Raw genomic sequence first — 22,085 nt, 5'->3', positions numbered from 1 at the left:
AATTCAATTGAGTAAATTTGAAGATCTAATTGGTTTTATTAAATGATTCATGAATCAGGCAGCCTCCCATCTAGTAACTAGAAGGGCACTCCCATGAGTTGTACACAATAGAAGGTTTTTTATTGACAGAAAGAGGGTGGGACTAAGAAGTTGAAAGAGTGGATTATTTCAGACAAGGACACCTCCTCTTAGGTAGAAGTCTTAGGCAGATTACCTCATTAGTGTTGGTCAGGAAATTCCAGACTGATTCGTTTAAAATTTCACTCCTGGGGGAGACTGAAACTGCAATTAGGTTAGTTATTAAGTTAGTTTTCTTGGTTTGGTAACGTGGCTTAGCAACAGTGACTCCATTTTGGCCTTTTTTTTTTTAAAACATATTTATTAATCAAATAACCACACAATAAGTGTGATTGCGACTGTGACAAAAGCAACTAAGGGGAGATGCCTGGTGCTCTGAGAGCATAATAAAATTGACTGATCGAGGGGCAGATGGGTGGCTCAATTGGGTAGAGTGCGAGCTCTGTGCAGCGGGGCTGCCAGTTCGATTTCCACATGGCCAGCGAGCTGCGCCTTCCGCAACTAGAATGAAGTCAATGAGCTGCAGCTCAGCTCCCGGGTGATGGCTCAGTTGATTGGAGCGTCGGCTCTCAACCACAAGGTTGCCGTTGGACTCCCGCAAAGGATGGTGGGCTGTGTCCCCTGCAACTAACAACGGCAACTGGACCCTGGACCAGGAGCTGAGCTGTGCCCTCCACAACTAAGATTGAAAGGACAACTTGACTTGGAAAAGTCCTGGAAGTACACACTGTTCCCCAATAAAGTCCTGTTCCCCTTCTCCAATAAAAATATAAATAAATAAATAAATAAATAAATAAATAAATTAATTAATTAATTAAATTAACTGATCGAGGGTGTCAGGGAAGGCTGAGGACAAGTTGATTGAGTGGAGATCTTGAAGCATGAGAGTCAACTAGAAGAAGAGTGGAAGAACATACCAGACAGGGAAAATATACAAAGCCTTGTGGTGAGAGGGTGCACAGTAAAGAGGAAGCCAAGGTAGTTGGAATGGAGACAATAAGGAGGAAGAGGCTGAAAAGGCAGGTAGGCCAGACCACACAGGGCTTTGCAGTCCACATAGATGAGTTTGCTTTACCCTAAGAGGGAGGGGAAAGCACAGAAGGGTTTGATCAGATTTGCATTTTGAACCTGTCACTCTAGCTGAAGTGTGGTAAATGACTGTTAAGTGTAATTTTTTTGTATTCGCATGCCAACCATTTCTGGATACAAAGGATGATAGATATTATAACTGGCTGCTTCCAGTCAAGTCTCCTACCTTCTGTAGTTGGTCCAGATGATTGCATATTGCTATGTTGCCTAGACTGGGTATACTGGGGCATAGACCCTTCCAGGGCAGAGCCATCTACTTTTTGGTTTTAGGTGAATAACCTGCACAGTGCATTCACTTACTAGAAAAGTAGATTTTAAAAAGATATGCAATAACCCAGCCGAGTTCTTTTTACATAAATACCTTGTGTTTAGTGTTGTTTTACAGAACTGCTACCTCATTTAACCCCCACAACAGTCCTGTGAGGAAGATACTGTTATTCCTATTACACAGTCTTGAAAATTTTAAATAACGTGCCCAGGTCATCCCACCTCTAAACACCTAGGAGAAGAACCCAAGTCTTCTTGATTCCAAATTAATTCCCAAAGTCCTTCCTTAAATAAGCCCAAGTCAGGGGTAAATTGAGGCGCTACCTAAAGATTCCCTCTTTGAGAAGAGCTCTGTTGTCAATAATTTTCACTGCTGCCACACCCACTCTGACCTCTCAAAACAGTTACCAAAGTGAAGAGGCACGCCTCTCTCTTTCTAGTTATCTGCCTACTCATTGGGGTGTGCCGGCAGTCCTCTTCCATCCTCTAAAGCCCTGCCAAGCAACCAAGCATAAAATTGGCCTAAAAAGAATCTTCTTAGCAGGTGATTAACACTTTTTCTCCTCTAGTTTTATTCAATAGCCTAGTAACTAATAGTGCAAGTTTATCAAAGCAGTGACAGTCAGTGCCTTAAAGGTTTGATTGTTCCATGAAGTTCAAGGCAAATTACCTTTAAATGCAGTTCTATTATCCTATGTATTGGAGATTTTTTTCGTAAAAACACACTTGGGGCACAGATAACTTTTGCCTGGGGAAACCTCAGTATTCTCAAAAACAACAACACTGATTTTACTTAAATGTTCTACAATTTCTCTTTCTTTTAATGAGTAAGAGAATAAATCAGACAAGTTCTTAGAACTTGTACCTCTGTAGGAGGTGTGGGGGAGCAAGCTTGGCACAAATAGGAACTGAGGTATTGTTTCTGCTCTGGCATAAGAAGGTGGGATAAAGCCCTAAACTTCATGAGTGGGTTCTGATTCATCCTTTGCATTTCTTTCTAATGCTCATATCCTACATTGAGGAGAAACCAATAGCAGAGAGCCTGGGGCATAGCCATGGAGAAGGTGAGGAAGAGGAGAAATGGAGCACTTATGCATGGTAGGCAGGAAAGAGGGAAGGTGGGAGAAAATAGTCAATCAGAAGAGGGTCTGCAAGAAGAAAGAGAATGGTTGGAAATGAACCAGAAGTAAAGAGAAAACTGAGAAAGCAGAGGGAAGAAAGAAACGCATGGGGGAAGAGTATCATTCTGTCCTTAAAAACGAAAGATCTGGAAACTTTACTACAGACCCTTCTGATCCCATCTCCCTATCACTCAATTCCAGCCAGGCAAACTTCCCTGCTGCTCTTGAACTCTCCTGCTTTAAGACCCTCCACTTGCTGTCCTTCCTCCCTGGTAACTACCTTGTTTCCCCAAAATAAGACCTAGCTGGACCATCAGCTCTAATGCATCTTTTGGAGCAAAAATTAATATAAGACCCAGTCTTATTTTATATTATTTAAGACCCGGTCTTATATGAATTTTTGCTCCAGAAGACGCATTAGAGCTGATGGTCCAGCTAGGTCTTATTTTCGGGGAAACACGGTACTGAGATTGTCCCTCACTTCCTTCAAGTGGTCACCCTATCCACACCCTACACAAATAGCACCTCCCTCCACTCTTCTTTAACCTGCTTTAATTTTTAAAGCTGCAATCACCACCCAACATACAATTTATTTGGCTATTGTCGGACACCATCGCCCTTTCACAGAAACTAAATTCCACGAGAGCAGGAATTTTATTTTGTTCACTGCTGTATCTCCAGTACCTAGCCTGACACTTTGTGAGCGGCTCAATATACATTGAAAGACTCAAGGAGTGGCTGAAGGTGGGGGGAGGGCCCAGTAAGAGGTGTGGTCGGGAGGGGTGTTGGGGTTGTGCTTCCAATCCAACATAGTACCAGCACATTTGCCATTCTTTTTCTCTCTTCGTCCTCTCCGTCTTTTCCTCCCCAATTTAGAGGCGAAAAGGACAAAAAGTGGGAATGTGGGATACAAGGAAGAATCCAAATTAGCCCAACTCAAATTCTGATGAAAAGTGCACAGGTGAGAAGGACTGAAAGGTAGAGAACAAATGCACACGCAGAAGTGAAAGAAGAGTGCAAAGTAAGAAGAGGCTAATAGACGTCACTCTCTCGAGTCACTCTCGGTCGGGCGAGGCGCTCCCCGCACGCTCCTCTATCGCCCGGATCGCTCGTCAGTCGCTACCACTCTGGAGGAGGTGAGGCCTGCCTTCCTCCACCGGCGCCCCCTAACCCCCCTCGGCTGAGGCCCCGGCACGCGCAAGAGGGAGCCCCGAAGGCGGCGAGGACTACAGCTCCCAGGGTGCCGAGCGCGGGGGCGCCTGCGCAGTGCAGGGGGAGGCAGCGGTCTGTTCTCCGCTGAGGAGGAGCGGGGCAGAGGAGGGAGGCAGCGGGTGAGAGTTCAGAGTTCAGCAGCAGCAGCCCGAGCCCATGATTCCCATATGCCCTGTAGTTTCTTTCACCTATGGTGAGTATAATGTGCCCCACCGAGGTCCCTGCCCAGCTCCTTCCCCGGCCCGGGGCAGTGGGGAGGCGCGGGGGTTGGGGCTGGCTCCGGGGAGGAGGCGGCGGCCGCCACCCGGGCGTGCGAGTGAGTGAGAGAGTGCGAGGCGGGAGGGGGAGGCGGCGCGGCCGCGGGCCGGGCGAGAGCGGCTTCTCACGGCGCCTCTTTCTCTCCCTTTACCTCCCTTGGTGTCTCTGCCCCTCTGCGCCTCTTCTCCCGCCATGGGACCCGACTCTCCGTGCCCGCCGCAGTGCCCAGCCGGCTGGGGGAAGATGCCAAAATGGCGACCGGCAACTACTTTGGATTCACCCACAGCGGGGCGGCGGCGGCGGCGGCTGCGGCCCAGTATAGGTAACGGCTCCCGCCCTCTCCCTGCTCTCCCCCTGCTCGCTCCTCCGCCCGGATCCCGCGGACACGACGCCCCCGCACGGGCCCCAGCCCAGCGGCCCGGAACCCGGGTTCGCGGCTGGCCTGGCCTCGCGGCCTCTCCCCACCCCGCCCGGCCCGCGGCGGGGAGCGGCCCCCAATGGGGGCGGGACGAGACGCGGTCGAGGATTGGGGACGTGGAGGGCAGCTGGGGCTTTCGGAGGCCCCGCAGCTAAAATGGCCTCCCGCGGCCTGGGAGCGCGGCCGCCACCCCCGCCCGGCCAGCTGAGGGAGGGAACCGAGGCCGAGGCTCCGATCTCGCCCCCAGTCTCCGCCTCCGCCTGCCCTGTCCCCACCTCTGATGATCTCCCTTCCACTTGGGCATAGAGAGGGTGGGCGAAGGGGAGTGCCGATTCGCAGGGCCAGACGGGCGTCTTCCGCGACCCCTCCCTTGCACCAGCCTTCGCCTGCTGCTCCGGCTTCCGGAGCTCCCTGAGCCCACAGAACGTGTGGTTTTTCTTAGGTACCTTTTCCTCCGTCCTGTGACTTCCCCTGGCCCTCCACCCGAGCCCTGCAAACAAACCGCGGGTGTCACTACAGCCATTGGGTTCCTTTAGTTTTCCTTCCAAGGAGCGATGTAAACATACCAACCACCTGTGAATTGTGTAGTTGGTAGACTAGAAAAGATGTGCGAAGTTTCTAGTGCTGATGAATGTGTCCACAGCCAAGTTCTAGCTGTTGCGTTTAGGCTCAGGTGGGCCAATAATTCCCCATAGCCGGTCTTTCCCCTGGGGAAAAAAAAAGTGCAAGTGAGATTGTACTGAGTTACTGTAATGCACCTTATGAAATCCCTACCTTAAGGGAAGCTCTCATTTCTTCAGTGTGTGTAGTTTATCAAAAGAAAAAAAAAACCCACTAGATTTTTGTTGTTGTCATTGTTACTTTTGAATAAGTCTGAGACAGTCTCTTCAGATTCAAGCCGAAAGTGTACAGGGCTCCTAAGTGATAAGCTTTTTATAGAGAGACATATTATATTAGATATCTGTATTAGATATATTAGCCGTTTGTTAAACCCAGGGAGTTTTTTCTTCTCATTCACTTCAGGCAGCGGGTTGTGTAATGGAAAAGGGCATCATTGGGAACCAGGGGACCTGGGTTCCAGTATCTCATGGTGTTGATTTTATGGCGTTAGGACATCACTTATTTGGACTTTCGTTTTCCTCAGCTATAAAATGAAATACTTGGCTATATTTTTGGGTTAAAATTTGTAATTCTGAGAAAGTTGCCATATTTCATGAGATTCTAAGATGCTGTTTATTGTAAGGGGTATCATTTTATGTTATCACAAAAAATTGCTACCGATTAAAATGACACAATGCTTAAAGACCTCATTGATGTTAAGAGATGTTAAAATGTACAAATGTGGGTTTTATTGATGAAATTGGTATTTTACTAAGTATTGTATGCCTTGATTGCATGCAGAATTTTTTTTTACAAGTCTCTTATCTTGAGACTTATATTCCAGAAAAAGGACTGAGATGACAAATAATTGGGGCAAAATCTTGGGACTTTGCAACATTAACAAATCCTTTGCTTACAAGTTTTGATGATTAAACAACTAGAAAGTCTCAACTACTTTGTTAAAACCTTTTAGGGCTAATAATTTTCATAGAGAAAAAAATTACGCCTTTTTTCCCTGGCAAATGAGATAGCTAATCAGCATCTGCCATAAATCCAGTGCGACCAAGCACTTTGTGATCTAGACAAGGCTGTATTTAACCATTACAATTTTTACTTGTTTTACCCAGTATTTTTCTGTTACAATGGCAGAGGGATAGCTTTTTGGATTTTTAACTGAAAATGTAATGGGTTTGTTCTTCGTGGCAGTTTTGAAATATTTTTCCAAGCTAACCTACAGATAGAAATGAGGGGAGTCAGTACCCATTTAAAGATACTTAATTATTTTTTGATAAAATAGTTGCATGTATGTATTTTATCCCAACATAAACAACTATTAAAGAACGTCTGTACCTAATTTTTCTTAAGCTTCAAATCTCATCAAGTTTCAGTGAACTATAACAATTCAGTTATTGCTTGTTTTGTGTGTGGCTAGTGAGAAAAGACTAATCTTTTGATGTTACTTATGCACATATCCGCCAAACGAAGATGCTCTGCCTTTGTATATAAACACAGTACATGGAAATTGTTTGCTTTTAATGGGAAGAAATCAGGGCCAGTGAAGCTAATACTTTGTTTAAGGAAAATGAGCAAATAACTTTAATAATAAAAGCATATGCAGAAAAGGCAGCGATGCTAATTATTTCCTGTCTAGAAATTGTTATAATTAACTTTTAGACATGGAAGACTAAGGCTTACTTTACCAAAAAAAAAAAAAAAAAAAAAAATTTTTTTTTTTTTTTTTTTTTAATTTGAAGGATGCAAACTCAGGGAAATCTTAAGCATTTACATATGGATGCTGTGAATAGTTGCTTTGACTGTCATTGAATACAGATAACTGAAAGTAACTATCCTAGTTACTTATTAAGTCTAGATTTAATTAAGTTTCTTAGTTTCCTTGGCTAGGGCTGCTATGTAAGATACTGGATTAAATTTATTTTAAGCTTAGACTTCTTTATTGCTTGTTAATATTTGAGATTCATAATGGCATACTAAAGATAATTTATAGAGTTCTTATAAGTTCTGCTACTAATAACTCCTAGCTAAACCAAGTTTTTCATTTATATAATGCATATTAAACATTTTTGTGGTAAGCATTTAGTCAATCCTTGTGTTGTATGTTCCATCAGCTACTGAGTGTTTTTCCTCCTGCTTTGTGTAATTTTTTAAGGCAAGTAAATAAACCTGTTATGTCATTTGCCACTCTTGCAAATGTAATCTTTTCATTTTCTGACCTTTCATTTGCATTTTTCCAGCCTTAGAAAATGAAGAAATCAAAACACAATTTTAAGTATTTGTATGTGTTTATATGTATGTGTTTCTGATAGAGTATTAATTTGGGGTATGCAGGACAAAGCAGATCTCAAGCATGGTAAAAAAAATAGGGATGGCTTTATGGCAGAAAGAGAACTTGTTTGGAACTTACTTCAGTAGAGTACCTTTTTTGTTTGAGAAGACAGACTTTTAAACAGACAAGTCTAATTTCATAATAAATCTTGGAAAAATATTTTAATAGTTATAAGGACTTAGGGTAGCAAAGAATGAAGAAAGATAATTCTTAATAGAAAAACTTTCTAATTAATAGTTTCATAGGATAAAAATCATTACCACTCACTGGCAATGATACAGAAGTTGTCATAGGAGTTCTTCAGTTTTTGAAGGGGATTTATGGTATGTATAAATACATGTATGAGGTGATCACAAAATACAGTGACTGTTTAAAAAATATTTATTACAGTAAAAGACACATTGCCATTAATCCTCCTTAAAATTCTCCCCCTTGCTTCAAACACATTTATCCTAATGTTCTTAACCACTTTCTGAAGCAATTCTGGAAGTCTCCTTTCATGAGTGTCTTCATCCTCCCATCATGACAGCGCTCCGTGTCACACATTGCTTCTGGTACGGCAGTTTCTGTCAAATAAAAGCATTATGGTGTGTCCTCATCCACTTATTCACCAGATCTGGATCTGGCATCATGCAACTTCTGGCTTGTCCCCAAACTCAAAATGACCACGAAAAGAAAAGGTTTTGAATCAGTTCAGGACATTGAGGCACCCACGACAGCGTAATTAAAGACACTTATGAAAGAGGACTTTAGGATAAGTGTGTTCAAAGCAAGAGGGGGAGGTATTTTGAGGGGGATTAATGGCAATGTATCTTTCACTGTAATACATTTTTAAAAAATTTAAACACCGTATTTTTTTATCACGCCTCATATATGTAATATAAAATAAAGTAATCCCATTATGTCCACTATTAATAGGATATAACCATTTCTTTGAAAGTTTTAAACAGCCAGTTTCCCTTATTTAGAAAAGCCTTGGACATACCAGTTCCTTGATCTTTGTATCTAGTCAAGTTACTTTGTTACCTGGATAGCCTAAATCTCTTACTTGTGTTTAAATTAATTTTCTTTGTCCTATATATAATTCTTAGTGTATCATTGATATCTGAATGTTATTCTACCATCAATTTAAAATAATCATTTAGTTATTTAAAAGAATCATTTGACAACTTTTTATATCCAGTGTTTATTGAATTTGAAGACTTGAGAGATTATATAAAGGTGCAAAGTAATTACTTTGCCTCCATATACTTAGAGTCTTATTAGCAAATGTTAAATCATAAATGTTTAAGTGGGGTTTCACTGTTTTCTGGACATTAGTTTAAATTATCTGTTAGTCAGAAAGCATCTCATCTAATGATTTTTGAGATGTCTTTAGGACAGTCTGTTCCTAAAGGATAAGTATCTCTTCACATCACCAAGATAACTTGGGTAGGCTGATTAGCTGGTGAAATTTTCCCTTTTTTCCTTCTCCTTTTTAGCAGTGTTAAGAATATTGTGTCTTGAAGGAAAGAACAAAAGTAACTCTAGTAAGGTAGAAAAGGAGTAATCACTAACTGAGAAGGTGAAAAAACCAGGTGAACAGGTTTTTGAAAGCAGTCATAGTGATGGAAATTTACTAACTCTACAAAAAAAAATTACTGCAACGGCTAATTATATCAGCTCTTCCATTGCTGAATCAGAGATCCTAGGATTCATATTGCATGAATGAGTTTGAAATAATGAAAATTTTCTTTACAGAAGGATTGCTGCTTTTACATTTCCTGTATATGTTATTAATAGCTTTAAGAGTAGGATGAGCCAGAATATCCCTGTATAGAATGTCTAAGGTGTATGCTTGACTATGCGTTTGCAAACTGCCTTACAATGTATTATTAAAAAAAGAGTGTGAATTTGGAGCTAGTCGTACTTGGGATTTGAATCCCAGCTGTATCCATCCCTTCAGTCACTTGGCCAAATTACTTAACCTTTCTGAAGCTAAGTTTCGTCACCTAACTTGAGGTGGAGATTATAAAACTTGCCAGCCTAGTGCCTGATTTTCAGTAGGCATTTTACCACTGCTAATTTTCTACAGAGATTTGAATAATACTCTAAGGGTTTTTAAAGAACTCCTTAATTGATGTTTATCATATACTTAATATACAGAGCTTCATAATATCAAAGTAAAATGCTTTAAAAGTGGGTACTTGAATATTGATTGGTAAGGCTCAGTTTCAGTGTCAGGTAAGATTTGTTTATATTTAGCCACATAATCAATTAAGCAGAAATAAAACAAATGAGATATGCAAAACACTAAGGGAAAAATACATTTGGACATAAAGGCCATAAAAGAAGACATAAATAAATGAAGATGAGCTGTGTTCATGGAGTGAAAAAAATCAATGACATCAAGTTATCAATTATCCCCTCAAAGCGATTCTTATGTTGATACTGAAGAGAGTATTTGTCCAAAAGCAGTCATGACCATCTGTAAGGTATGATAAGGAAGGTCTTGTATTATCAGGTACCCAAACTTGATTAAATAGGAAACTGTGATATTGGTACAAGAATAGACAAATAGATCACTGGATTAAAATAGAGACCCCAGAGATAGACATATGCTTATGGGCAGTTGGATTCGAATGTATAGCTGTTTAAATAGAAGCATTTGTCAAAAACAAATCACCCTGTTATTACTCAGAAATACGCCATCAGGTTGATCAGAAGACAGTTCATGGGCTTATAGTAATTGACAAAGTATGTTAGAATCACTTAGGTACATTATTAAAGGTGAGGAGTGTACCTACTGTGCTTGTTCATGAATTGTTCTTGGCACCACTCATCAGAATTAGGGTATTGTTCTGAGTATGGCATTTCTTAGTGTTTTATGAAAGCTGTTTGCAGTGCAGCTCTTAATTCATACTTTTAGAGCACAAATTAATGAAATAACATTGGGCTTTTTTTGTTTTAATGATAGTCTTATGTAATATATTAAAATACGTTCGTAGGGAGTAACTCACATGATACTTAATGAACATCAATATGCACAGTTCCTGCTTTCAAGGAGTTTACACTTCCGGGGGATGAGTGGGGACAGATACAGATAACTATGCCATGTTAACAATCATAAGTGAATTTTAGTGAAATAAATGGTGAATTGAGGATTCTGAATAGGAGTTTGAAGTAGACTTCATGGTCTTTCATTCTGAAAATCGAGGGAAGGTCATTTTAGACAATGGTTTATGTGATTGAGAGTAGATAGACTCTGAAGTTAGCTTACCTCAGCTGAATCCTGGTTCCCTCTAATACCTGCCATGTGACCTTGGGCAAACAGCCTCTTGGTACTTCAGTTTCTTCATCTATAAACTAGAAATAAAACTAATTCGTATCTCATGCGATCGAGATTTTAAAATAACTCTCTGTTGAAGTATATGTATAAGAACTGCGCCTTTAATAATGAGTATACCTTTATGAAATGTCATATACAGAACATTATCAGCATCCTGGGAATCCTCTACAGTCTCTGTTGCATTGTTTTGAGAATCCAATGAGGTAATATTTGTAATGTGCTCAGAACAGTCCCTGATATATAGCATCCCCATTGATGTTAGTAATATATCCAGTAGACAGTTGGAAAAGGAGCTCAGAAAAGGGATAAGGGTTGGTAGTATAAATCTGGATATTATCCATGTGGTGGTGATCCAGCATTGTAGCTGTAAGTGTGATTGAAACCAGATAAAGGACAGTTCCTGGCATACATCAAACATTAGTAAACATTTTTTGAATTGAAAGATAAATAGAAAAAAATAGAGCCATGGTTATAAACTTGGGTGATACCTGTGTGTGAGGTAGGGCCAGAGAAACAAATACTGAGTGGGCAGAGAGCTGGGAGAACGTAGTGTAATAAACAAAAGGACAGAGGTAGTCATCAATATTAATGCTTTAGAGAGATTAGGTTAAGGGTTTGATCATTATCAAATTATTGGTGTAATTTTAATGGGTAACTGTTAGAGGAAAATTAGAATCAGATCATTTGGAGCTACAGAAAGACTAGCATAAAATTTTGCTTAAAATTTTTAAGTTTAATTTAGTGTTTAATTCTTGAGGGTCTTAGAGGTCAAATGAGCTTAAACTATTGGGAAGGGAAACACTCTGAAGATCAATTAAATGAAAATAAATTTTTAAATTTTTTATTTCTGGGAAAAGATATATATAGTAGTCCTCCTTTATCCGTGGGTAATATGCTCCAAGATGCCCAGTGGATGCCTGAAACTGGATAGTACCAAACTTTATATATACTATGTTTTTTCCTATACATACTTAACCTTGCTGAAGTCTTCGTGTACAGTAGTTCCCCCATATCCGCAATTTTGCTGTTTGTGGTCAACCACAGTCTGAAAATATTAAATGGAAAATTCCAGAAATAGTTCATAAGTTTTAAATTGCACACTATTCTGAGTAATATAATGAAAATTTGCATCATTCTGCTGTGTCCCAACTGGGCTATGGATCATCCCTTTGTCCATCATATATCCACGCTATGTACACTGCCTGCCTATTAGTCACTTAGTACAGTGCTTGTGTTCAAGTGACCTTTATTTTGTTATGATTGTTCTATTTTATTATTAGTTATTGTTAATATCTCACTGTGTGTAATTTATAAATTAAACTTTATTGTAGGTATGTATAGGAAAAAACAGTAAATACAGGGTTTGGTACCATCCACGGTTTTAGGCATCCACTGGGGGTCAATGGATTCCCTGTAAGGACGGACTACTGTAGGCTCAGTGCTTTCTGGCACAACATGTTACCATCATGCGAAACATGTTTTCTGTTCATGTCTTTCACCCACAAATTTAATGTCTTTTCCATCCTAAGCAGTTATCACTCACTGTGGCTGTCATTTCTGCAGTTTGAGGGTGACAGCAAAACTAGCATGGATTTCTTTTTTCCTTCACAATTGCACAGAAGACTCATTCTACCCAGGATCTTAGCAACCTTGGCGTACAATTTTTTTTTCTTTTTAAGTCAAGAACTTGCATTTTTTCACTTTAAGGAAGCAGTTTAGGGCTTCTCTTTGGCATATCCGAATTGCCAGCATCACAGCTTTTGTACTGTGGAGCCATTATTAAGTAAAATAAGGGTCACTTGAACAAAAACACTGTGATACCACACACAGCAACCCGATAACAGTTGATGAGCAGTTAAGTTCTGAGAATATGGTTCATCTTGTGGGTGTGTCTACGCGTACTTTAAAAACCAGGACAATATGGAATAAAAATCTGGATTTACTAATTAAAAATTTTTAATAGTTGTTTTTCATTATCCCTCATTCTTATGTAACTCATTTGTCGAATAACTTAAAAAATACAATAAATGGAAAAGCTACAGTGGACCCAGATGGTAAATGGTAATGGCTATTTTTTCTTGGTATACTGAGAGTTTAAAAATCCCAAGAAAACTACAGGCATACCTTGGAGGTACTGCTGGTTTAGTTCCAATGCACCGCAATAAAGCAAGTCATAATTTTGCTGGTGAAGAGTCTTGGCTTCAATTTGTAAAAACAAAAAAATCCAGCATCTGTGAAGCACAATAAAGCAAAAGCATAATAAAGCATACCTGTTATTAACAGTTTTCATATGACATGTAACCACCCTTTTCCCCTGTAGTCTGCCAGTCTAATTAATGAGTTAGTAGAAATTGTCGGATTGATTATTGCATTTTAGTTTTTAAAAAGAAATAGAACTTGAATTTAAATTTCTTCTAAAATTATACAATCATAGTTATTTTAATAGCATTATAAAGGTAATGGGACGATAATATTACAATATCAAGTATAAGGAGTAAAGGTCATTTGTTTTTAGGGTGATCCTATGAGGAAGTTCAATTCTGCATCTTTTTCAATGTTATAAAATATGAAATCTAATTTAAAGTTAAATCTGTCAGTAATTTTGTAGGTATACAAAATGCCATAATTTGACCTAGAAAAGTCCAACAGTGTTAAGCAATAATTTGTACTAATGGAAAGGTCAGATTGTGTTTTGTGTGCCATGAAAAAGAAAGGAAAAAAAATGTTTATCAATTACCTCATGGTATTGTTCAAAATTGAAACAAATGTATGCACGCACACATTATATTTTCCATGGAAGATAAAGGACATCTAATAATGTAAGTGACAGATGCTGCCTACATTTTCTTGATTGACACTTTTCCCCCTCATTTCTTTTACAGGGTCAGAAATTAAATATACTACTTCTGTATTGGTTTCTCTAGAAATTTAGCATTAATATTTCACTTAGTCTAAAGTTAATTATTATCTTTACTCTCCTAAACAATACAAGGACTTAAAATGCTTTAACCTCGATCAGTACCCTCCTGAGTTTTGTGCTATTGTATAGTATTTTAGATTATTATTATTATTTTTTTTTTTTTAAAGATTTTATTGGGGAAGGGGAACAGGACTTTATTGGGGAACAGTGTGTACTTCCAGGCCTGTTTTCCAAGTCAAGTTGTTGTCCTTTCAGTCTTAGTTGTGTCGGGCGCAACTCAGCTCCAGGTCCAGTTTCCGTTACTAGTTGCAGGGGGCACAGCCCACCATCCCTTGCGGGAGTTGAACTGGCAACCTTATGGTTGAGAGGATGCACTCCAACCAACTGAGCCATCCGGGAGCTCAGCGGCAGCTCAGCGGCAGCTCAGCTCAAGGTGCCGTGTTCACTCTTAGTTGCAGGGGGCGGAGCCCACCATCCCTTGAGGGAGTCGAGGAATTGAACTGGCATCCTTGGGGTTGAGAGCCTACTGGCCCATGTGGGAATCGAACCGGCAGCCTTCGGAGTTAGGAGCATGGAGCTCTAACAGCCTGAGCCACCGGGCCGGCCCTAGATTATTTTAACTCCGCAATCATTGTTAAATATTGTCTTACATAGTGATTACTTAAATTTACCTTCAGATTTACCACTTTTTTTACTTAACATTTATTCATTCTGAGATCATTTTCATTCTTCCTAAAGTAAATCTTTGAGAATGTCCTGTAATGTGGGTATACTAGTCACTTTTTTTTTTTCAATCTTAAAATGTCTTTAATTCACCCTCATTCTTGAGAAGTCATCACTTAAAAGTCTCTATCGGCAATATTTTCCCCCAGGCTACTTATGAGTGCGTCTCTTCAGTCTTTGGGGTTTATGGTTTTACTTAAATTCATCTTGATGAGAATTCCTTTTTATTTATTCCTACTTGGGGTTTGTTTGGGCTATTGAATCTCAGGATTTTTATCTTTCATTAATTCTGGGAAATCTCAAACATTGTTTTTAGAAGTTTCTTCCATTCCTTTTTCCCATTTGCAACTATTAGATATAAGTTAACCACGTTTTGGCCTATTCTCCAGGTCTGTTAATCTTTAATATTTTTCATCTTTGTCTCTGTGCATCCTGGATAATTTTTATAGACATTCTAGTTCAATCATTTTTTGCCAGCACATCTAATCAGTTATATAATCCCTTTTTGAGGTTCTAATGATAATTTTTATGTACTCTTTATTTAATTTCTGGATGTTTTGTTTGGTTCTTTTAAAAATTCATCTGGTTGTTTTTGATAAGTCTCTTCATCCCTGGTCTTAGTTTTTGTAGTCTGGTACTTTTTTAAGTGTACTTATTTTATATTTTGTAGCCAATAATTCTAATACTTGTAGTGTTTTCAAAAAATTTTTTTATTCTGCAAACTCTTGCTCATAGTAACTTGTTTCCTTAGGAGTTTTGTTGTGATTTTTTTTTTTTTTTGTATTTTTTATTGAAACCACCTCTTTCTTGGAACTTCATAGCATTTAGAGAGGAATATGCATTTTGTGGCACTTGGAAGCACTGCCATCCAGAGATATATTAAACTAACTTCTTGACTTAGAGTTTCCCTGGTCAGATAACGTGAATTCCAGAGCACAAGCCTAGAGGAGGGCTGGCTTGTGGTTAAGAATCATCAGGGGAGATTTTTGCTCCCTTTACTCAGAGCCAGGACTGAGACAGGAAATTTTTCTTTACAGTACTCCCTTAAAGGGGAAATGGGCTTTTTAATAATTCACCGTCTGTGCTGGTTTCTTTTGTTGAGTTCCAGAGTTCTAGGCTATTGCTTCTCAATGCCTTTCATGTGTCTGCTAACACAGAAAATTATATTTGTGCAGCAGCACACTGGATAAACAGAGGGAGATTTGGACCCCTGGATAATGATACTGCAGCTGCAGGTAACAGTTGGGGCTCTGGTCACTCACGCACAGCTCATTTTCCCTAAGAACTAACACTGTTTCCATGTTAAAGGATAGAAGGGATTATTTTGCTTAAAGGTGTAATACAGAGGAGGGAAATGAAGGTGGCTGCTCTGAATGTTCTGTGTTGTGAAATGGTGGTTCTCAAACTTTTTGGTTTTGGGACCCCTGTAACACTTGTAATTAGTGAAGACCCCGAAGAACTTTTGTTTATGTGGGTTATATTAATATTTGCTATAAGAAGTTTCAAAAAATATTTATTAAATCATTTAAAAATAATAATAAAACCACTACATGTTAACCAAAAATATCTTTATGAAAAATAACTATATTGCTACCTCCCAAAAAATAGTGAGATGAGGGGCATTGTTTTACTTTTTTTTTTTTTTTAACTTTTATTTATTTAAGTGTGTTTTCCCAGGACCCATCAGCCCCAAGTCAAGTAGTTCTTTTCAGTCTAGTTGTGGAGAGGGCGCAGCTCACAGTGACCCATGCGGGGATAGAACTGGCAACCTTGTTGCTAAGAGCACCGGGCTCTAACCAACCGAGCCATCTAACCACCCCATTGTTTTACATTTTTACAAATCTTTTTAATACCTCAATTAAGATGGTTGGATTCTCAGATCTGCTTCTACATTCAGTCTGTTGTAATACATTGTTTGGATTAAAATACATAAAGGAAATCTGTAATTCAAAAAGGGAGAACCTCCTGTACCATCGGGAAGGGTCTTAGGGACTCTTAGCAGTCTTTGCATCATATTTTGAGAATCACTATATAGAAACTCAAGGAGGTACAGAAATGTTTTCCCTGTTACTAGGTGATACTTAAATGGACAAGCCATCTGTATACATACATAAGTTATTTTAATTTCAGTAGTGACTATAAAAATTGAGTATAATGTAAAGCCAGGTCATAGTAATGCAATTTGAGAGCACTGAAAATGGGCCCAGGGTTGGGTATAGATTAGGGTTGAGGCCAGAAATGTAGAAGTTAGAATCGAGTTGGAATAACTAGAAAGGAGTATTTAAATTTGGGGTTGGTTTGTTAGTCATTCAAGTTGCCAGTTTGAGAATTCTACTCCAATACCTTTTTCCTCCACCAGAGTGATACACGATATAATTTAAAATAAAGTAATATAGAAGGGCTTATAATGAAAACAACTTTTCCTTCTCTTTGCCTCCCAATTCTACTTCCCAAAGACCCCCATCTTTTATGCATTCTAGTTTTATTTCTGATCTTTGTATCACTAAATAATATGCTTATTTTCTGTATTTTAATTCATTAACTTTATATATTATAGTTTGATTTCCTACATAGTTAGGATTTAGTACATACCCTATCGTGTTTCTCATTTCTCTTCCCAAATTCAGTGATACGGCTGTTTCTGTTACTATAAACAATACATTCCACTTCTGGTTTCATCAAAGGTAGACAGTATCTCAGTACTCTCTGCTTTAGGAAAAGAATCTTGAAACTCTTGTGCTTTATTTTCCCTCTTTCTCCATCCCATTCCCAACTTAGCTACAGTTTTACCTGTGATAACGTTTACATTATATTCTGTAATCATAGCTTATCTTCTGTAATTTAGGTTGATCCTAAAACTTTAAAGCCAAAATTTTCATTATTATGACTATAAATAGTATTTGCTGTGAGCTAAGTACTGTCCTATGATTATAATTCCTAATTTGTTTCATTTTTACAACCCTATACCACTTAACTAGAAGAATCTTCCTAGGTTCAAGTTAAAATGAATTTTTCCCGTTTTACACCCCACTGATTGCTCAGATGTGGTGTCTTTTTAATACCAGGATCAGGCGTTTCTTAAGCAGTTTTATATTTCCTGAAGACTTTCATTACCTTTTTCTCTCCCAAATCTTATTGGTGCCTTGATTATATTTTTAAGATTTTGGCAGGCTCCCAGTCTACTGTCTATTGTCCAGTCCTCTTCCTGAACATCTTGCTCCTGGAGGCTTCTGTCCTTTCTTCGATTCTAGTCTATGCTTATTGCCACTCTGGGCCTGCTGCACAGCTGCTGACCTGGCCCTTCATTTCTCTCCTGGGGTTGGAGCCACTGTTTGCAGGATCTCATGATTTCTTTCTTGGTTTGTTTGTTTCCTTGTCTGTCTTATATCTATATCTAGCTATCAAATATATATTCATATAGCATTCTAAGAAAAGATATATAGGAGGTAAACTTCAGTCTCTGGATGTCAAAATATCTGTATTCTTCTTTAATAGTTTAGCTGGGTACAGAATACTACATTGATAATCATTTTCCCTTGATTTTAAAGACGTTATCCTATTGTCTCTAGCCACTATTGTTATCAATGAGTCTGATTTTCATTTAGTTGTGTGTAGGTGACCTGATTTTCTTCTCTCTTGAGACTTGAAGGATATTTTTTGTTATTGTGAGGTGTTGTGAAATGCTGTATGTTTCTCTGTGTGGTTCTTTCATTCTGCTTTACACCCTTTGAATTTGAAAATCGAAACTCCCTTTAAGATTGGGAAATTTTTAAAAAATTATTTATACTGGGGAACAGTGTGTTTCTCCAGGGCCCATCAGCTCTAAGTCGTCCTTCAGTCTGTTGTAGAGGGTGCAGCTCACTGGCCCATGTGGGAATCGAACTGGCAACCCTGTTCAGAACTCGCACTTTAACCAACTGAGCCATCCAGCCTCCCCAGAAATTTTATTTCTTAATTTCTTTCATCTGCTTTTTTCTTTTCTCTCTAGAATTCCTTCTAGTTGAATATTGGACCTTTTAGATTTATCTTCTTTTATGGTTTTTATGTCTTTATTTTCTCTGTGTCCCTCAACTTTATCTTCTAACTAGTATAAAATTCTTGTTTTATGGCTACACATTAGAGTTTTTAAAAATTCTTGTCTGTTGCCTTGAAGTATCCATTTTCTACAGGGTCATTCTTGTTTCTTTGCAGTTTATAGTAGGCTTTCTTTAAATATGTGGTAATTTTTGGTTGGCTGTCTATTTTGGTAAGGCCTCTGGCTGGCTTCACTTTTTGGTAAGCAGTTGGGGAGCTATTAACCTCCAGGGCAAGTCCAAGAATATAAAGTGTTTTTACTCTTTAATACTAACAATTCCCTAAATAATTATTTTCCTGTTTTTACTTCCAAGAGAAATACCCTTTCATTTTATGTCTGACTCTTTAAGTATTTCTTAACCTTTTTACCCATTTTTTTATATGTTTGTTTCATGACTTATTATTTAGTTCTGGTTTAAAACCGAAACTGACTAGATTGAATTTATTCACAAAGGATTTCTAAATAGAAGCTTCTGCTTTACTGAATACTTAGTAAATGAAAATCTCATATTCCATAATGTATTTTTATGGCAGAAGATTTGGGTTGTTATTTACTTTATGTTTTGCTTTATTTAAAAAATATAAAGACAGTAAGTCTTAATTTTATGTAGGGATATAATTTAACACTTTTTATTCTAACACCCCCAACTAGCTGAAAACCTTAATTTGAACTATTTCCACTTAGACAAATTTTGCTCAAGTGAATTTGAACTTGATTTCACCTGAATTTTAAAAAATTAACTTATTTATTTAGATTTAGCCACTGGATATTTAATTGAATTGGTATAATCCACTCTGGTCATCTACGTATCACATAAAAGTCAGTTTTTCTAAGGATATTTGAAATTGAAATAGAATTTCCTAGAAGGGTCTAAGATAACAAACCCAGAGGATCTTTGTTCTGAACAGCGAGCAGTCAGCTGCTCTAACCGTTGACTGTGGGAATTGGGACTGGATCATCATTCTTCATGATTTCTTTTCATGCGGGACATGGTTCCAGCCCAGATGATGGGTAGGGACCTGGCTTTACAGAGCAGAGTCAAGTTAGGCAACCCTAGGGATGTATCTGGTAATTGCTAAATTCACTGACATTTCTTTTATATGATTTCTGGGAAGGGTGACTAAAATTTATTGTTCACACGGAGACGTAGGAAAGTAAAAACGAGTACTATTAATAATTATACTGGGACATAAACCGGAGTAGGTATAAACCACAGCTTATGATCATTCCTTCCTGCGTCACATGGACTTTTAGGGATAAGAGGATATAAGTTAAATTGTCTGCCTAATTGACTTGTTAAATACAAATTTCACAAAACTGATGTATTCATATTTTAAGTATAATTCTTTTTCTGAGTTCTAGGAATTTTGAAGAAGTATGTTGGCATTTTTTCTTAAGGATGTGGAATTATCCATAGCCAGTGTCAATCCCAAGACAGTTTTCTTCCTGTTGTTATAATATAAACTTTCCTTTTCCTGTCTTATAATTGGCATATATGTAGGAAATGTAAGCTAACTTTAATATCAAAATATGGAAAACCTCAACCAAATAGGAATTATAAGAGCTTCTCTGGACTCTGTTCTAAGTTTTTGTTTTTGTTTTTGTTTTTTTTCTTTTTCATATTGGGCTGAAATCTGCCACCCTTTCATCCATTGGTTGTAGTTCTGTTCTCTGGAGCAGCATGGAGTAAGTCTCTTCTATTAGAACGCAGCTATCATATCTTCCCCAGTCACCTTTTCTACACTGAATGTCTCCCAGTCCTCCACTTTTTGTATGAAATAATACCCATGTTTGTAAGCTTCATATTGATTCCCTTTGAATAATTCCTAATTATCTGTGATTTCCATAATACAGTTTAAATGATGGCCGCAAAATTTAATTCTGTGCCATATTTCTACAGTTTCGTGCACACCAGTGAAGAATACCCTGTACAATAACCCATGAATCAGACTCTCTAGTTTATTTATTAGTGCAGCTTCAGCTTATGTCAGATATTTTTTTTCTTAGCTATTCTTAATTGTTGGCTCATATTAAAACTTGTAGTCAACTAAAACCTATCAACTATAATAAATAACTGTTGGAGGTCTCCTTTTTTTAGAAGGCATTTCTGTCTTATTTGGTAATACAGCGTTAGCAAGTGTAATGGTGAGTGTAATACTCAGATGCTAGAACAACAAATACACATATGTCAACATCTTTAGGTCTTGGATTTATGTGACAGGCTGTCAATTTAAAAATAAAACATTTCAGAACTTTAGCTGGAAATTCATTTGATTTACATTTTTGGAAAATGTTTTTTGCCTCTTTGAGGTTTAAATGGTTATGATTGCAAAGCATCTATCTGCAACATGTGCTACATTTTTAAGAGAAAAATTTATATTGAAATACTGCCTAAAATCTGGAAAATTTATCTGAAATAATAGATATTCCATTGTAGGTTTTATATCCTAGAGCAGGATTTTTCAACCTCAGCACTGTTGACGTTCTTTGGATAATTCTTTGTTGTGGGTAGCTGTCGTTTGCATTGTAGGATATATAACAGCATCACTGGCTTCTACCCACTAGATGCCAGTAGCACTCATCACCATGACCTTCTCTGGAGTTTGATGATCAAAAATACCTCCAGACCTGACCAGATACCCCCTGGGGTGGGGTAAAGGGCAAAATCTTCCCCAGTTGAGAACCACTGCCCTAAAGCATCAGAAATACTTCTTAAGTCAACTGGGTAATAGTTTCTACCTTAAATGGTTTCCGTAATTGGAATTAGAATACAGTATTTTTCTTAACGTCTCTTTGTAGAGACTTTCTTAAAACTGTAGAGCATAATAAAGAACTTTATGTACAACAAACATATTTTTTAATTCAGAATTTGATCAACTTTTTTCTCCTAATACTTCTTTTTATCTCAGTTTGTCATTCTTGCTTTGTGATATAATCTATGATTTGAAACATACGTGTGACTTTCTCATGTGTTGAGATTCAGGAATGAAAATTACACAATAAATATGGTATTGATTAGGAGGTTTATTAAATTCAAATAAAATACTTGATCTTTTGTAGTCCATAATTAAGTTACCTAAAAGGTGCTTTTTACTTAAGTTGATTAAACTCCTAGATTTTAAAATTAAATTGTATTATGTTTATTCTTCTACTCCACAATATAGCCAGCAGCCAGCTTCGGGTGTAGCCTACTCTCATCCAACTACAGTTGCTAGCTACACTGTCCATCAGGCTCCAGTAGCTGCTCACACAGTTACTGCTGCCTATGCACCAGCAGCTGCCACAGTTGCAGTTGCCAGACCTGCTCCAGTAGCTGTTGCAGCTGCTGCAACAGCTGCTGCTTATGGAGGCTACCCCACTGCACACACAGCAACGGATTATGGTTATACCCAGAGGCAACAAGAAGCACCACCACCACCACCCCCAGCTACTACACAAAACTACCAGGTAAGAAAACTATTAGTTTTCAATAGCCTTAACATACAGGCTTAAGTGACTACAGTGTATCATACAATGTTCAAGCCAGTGCTTTTTAAACTTGGGTCTTCCAAAATACATCTGTAATGACAGAGAAAAGTGACTGTATTCCTAAGTAATTTAGGGGCATAGCCCTTCTACTCCGTTTTGTATCTGTTTGCTTTAATTTAATTTA

The 22,085-nt window shown here is 38.2% G+C and overlaps 1 protein-coding gene across 4 annotated transcripts in view; it reads left to right on the top strand.

Moving 5' to 3' along the window:
- Window positions 1-3,811: 3,811 nt before the first annotated feature.
- Window positions 3,812-22,085, top strand: part of ZFR (zinc finger RNA binding protein) — a 69,447-nt gene continuing 51,173 nt past the window's right edge. For 2 of the 4 annotated variants that reach the window (XR_004423498.1, XM_033110199.1), the window contains exons 1-4: window positions 3,812-3,960; window positions 4,248-4,347; window positions 20,096-20,119; window positions 21,598-21,880. Coding sequence is in view for 2 of the 4 variants with exons in the window: in XM_033110199.1 (XP_032966090.1) it covers window positions 3,924-3,960; window positions 4,248-4,347; window positions 20,096-20,119; window positions 21,598-21,880 (444 nt within the window). In the remaining 2 variants the exon portion in view is untranslated. The remainder of the gene's footprint in view (window positions 3,961-4,247; window positions 4,348-20,095; window positions 20,120-21,597; window positions 21,881-22,085) is intronic. The other 2 variants (XR_004423499.1, XM_033110200.1) reach the window with 1 other exon arrangement.

Source organism: Rhinolophus ferrumequinum, chromosome 7 (assembly GCF_004115265.2).
Source record: "Rhinolophus ferrumequinum isolate MPI-CBG mRhiFer1 chromosome 7, mRhiFer1_v1.p, whole genome shotgun sequence".
In the NCBI taxonomy this organism is placed as follows: domain Eukaryota; kingdom Metazoa; phylum Chordata; class Mammalia; order Chiroptera; family Rhinolophidae; genus Rhinolophus; species Rhinolophus ferrumequinum.
The sequence above is the reverse complement of the archived record's forward strand: the minus strand, read 5'-3'. Positions and strand labels throughout refer to the sequence as shown.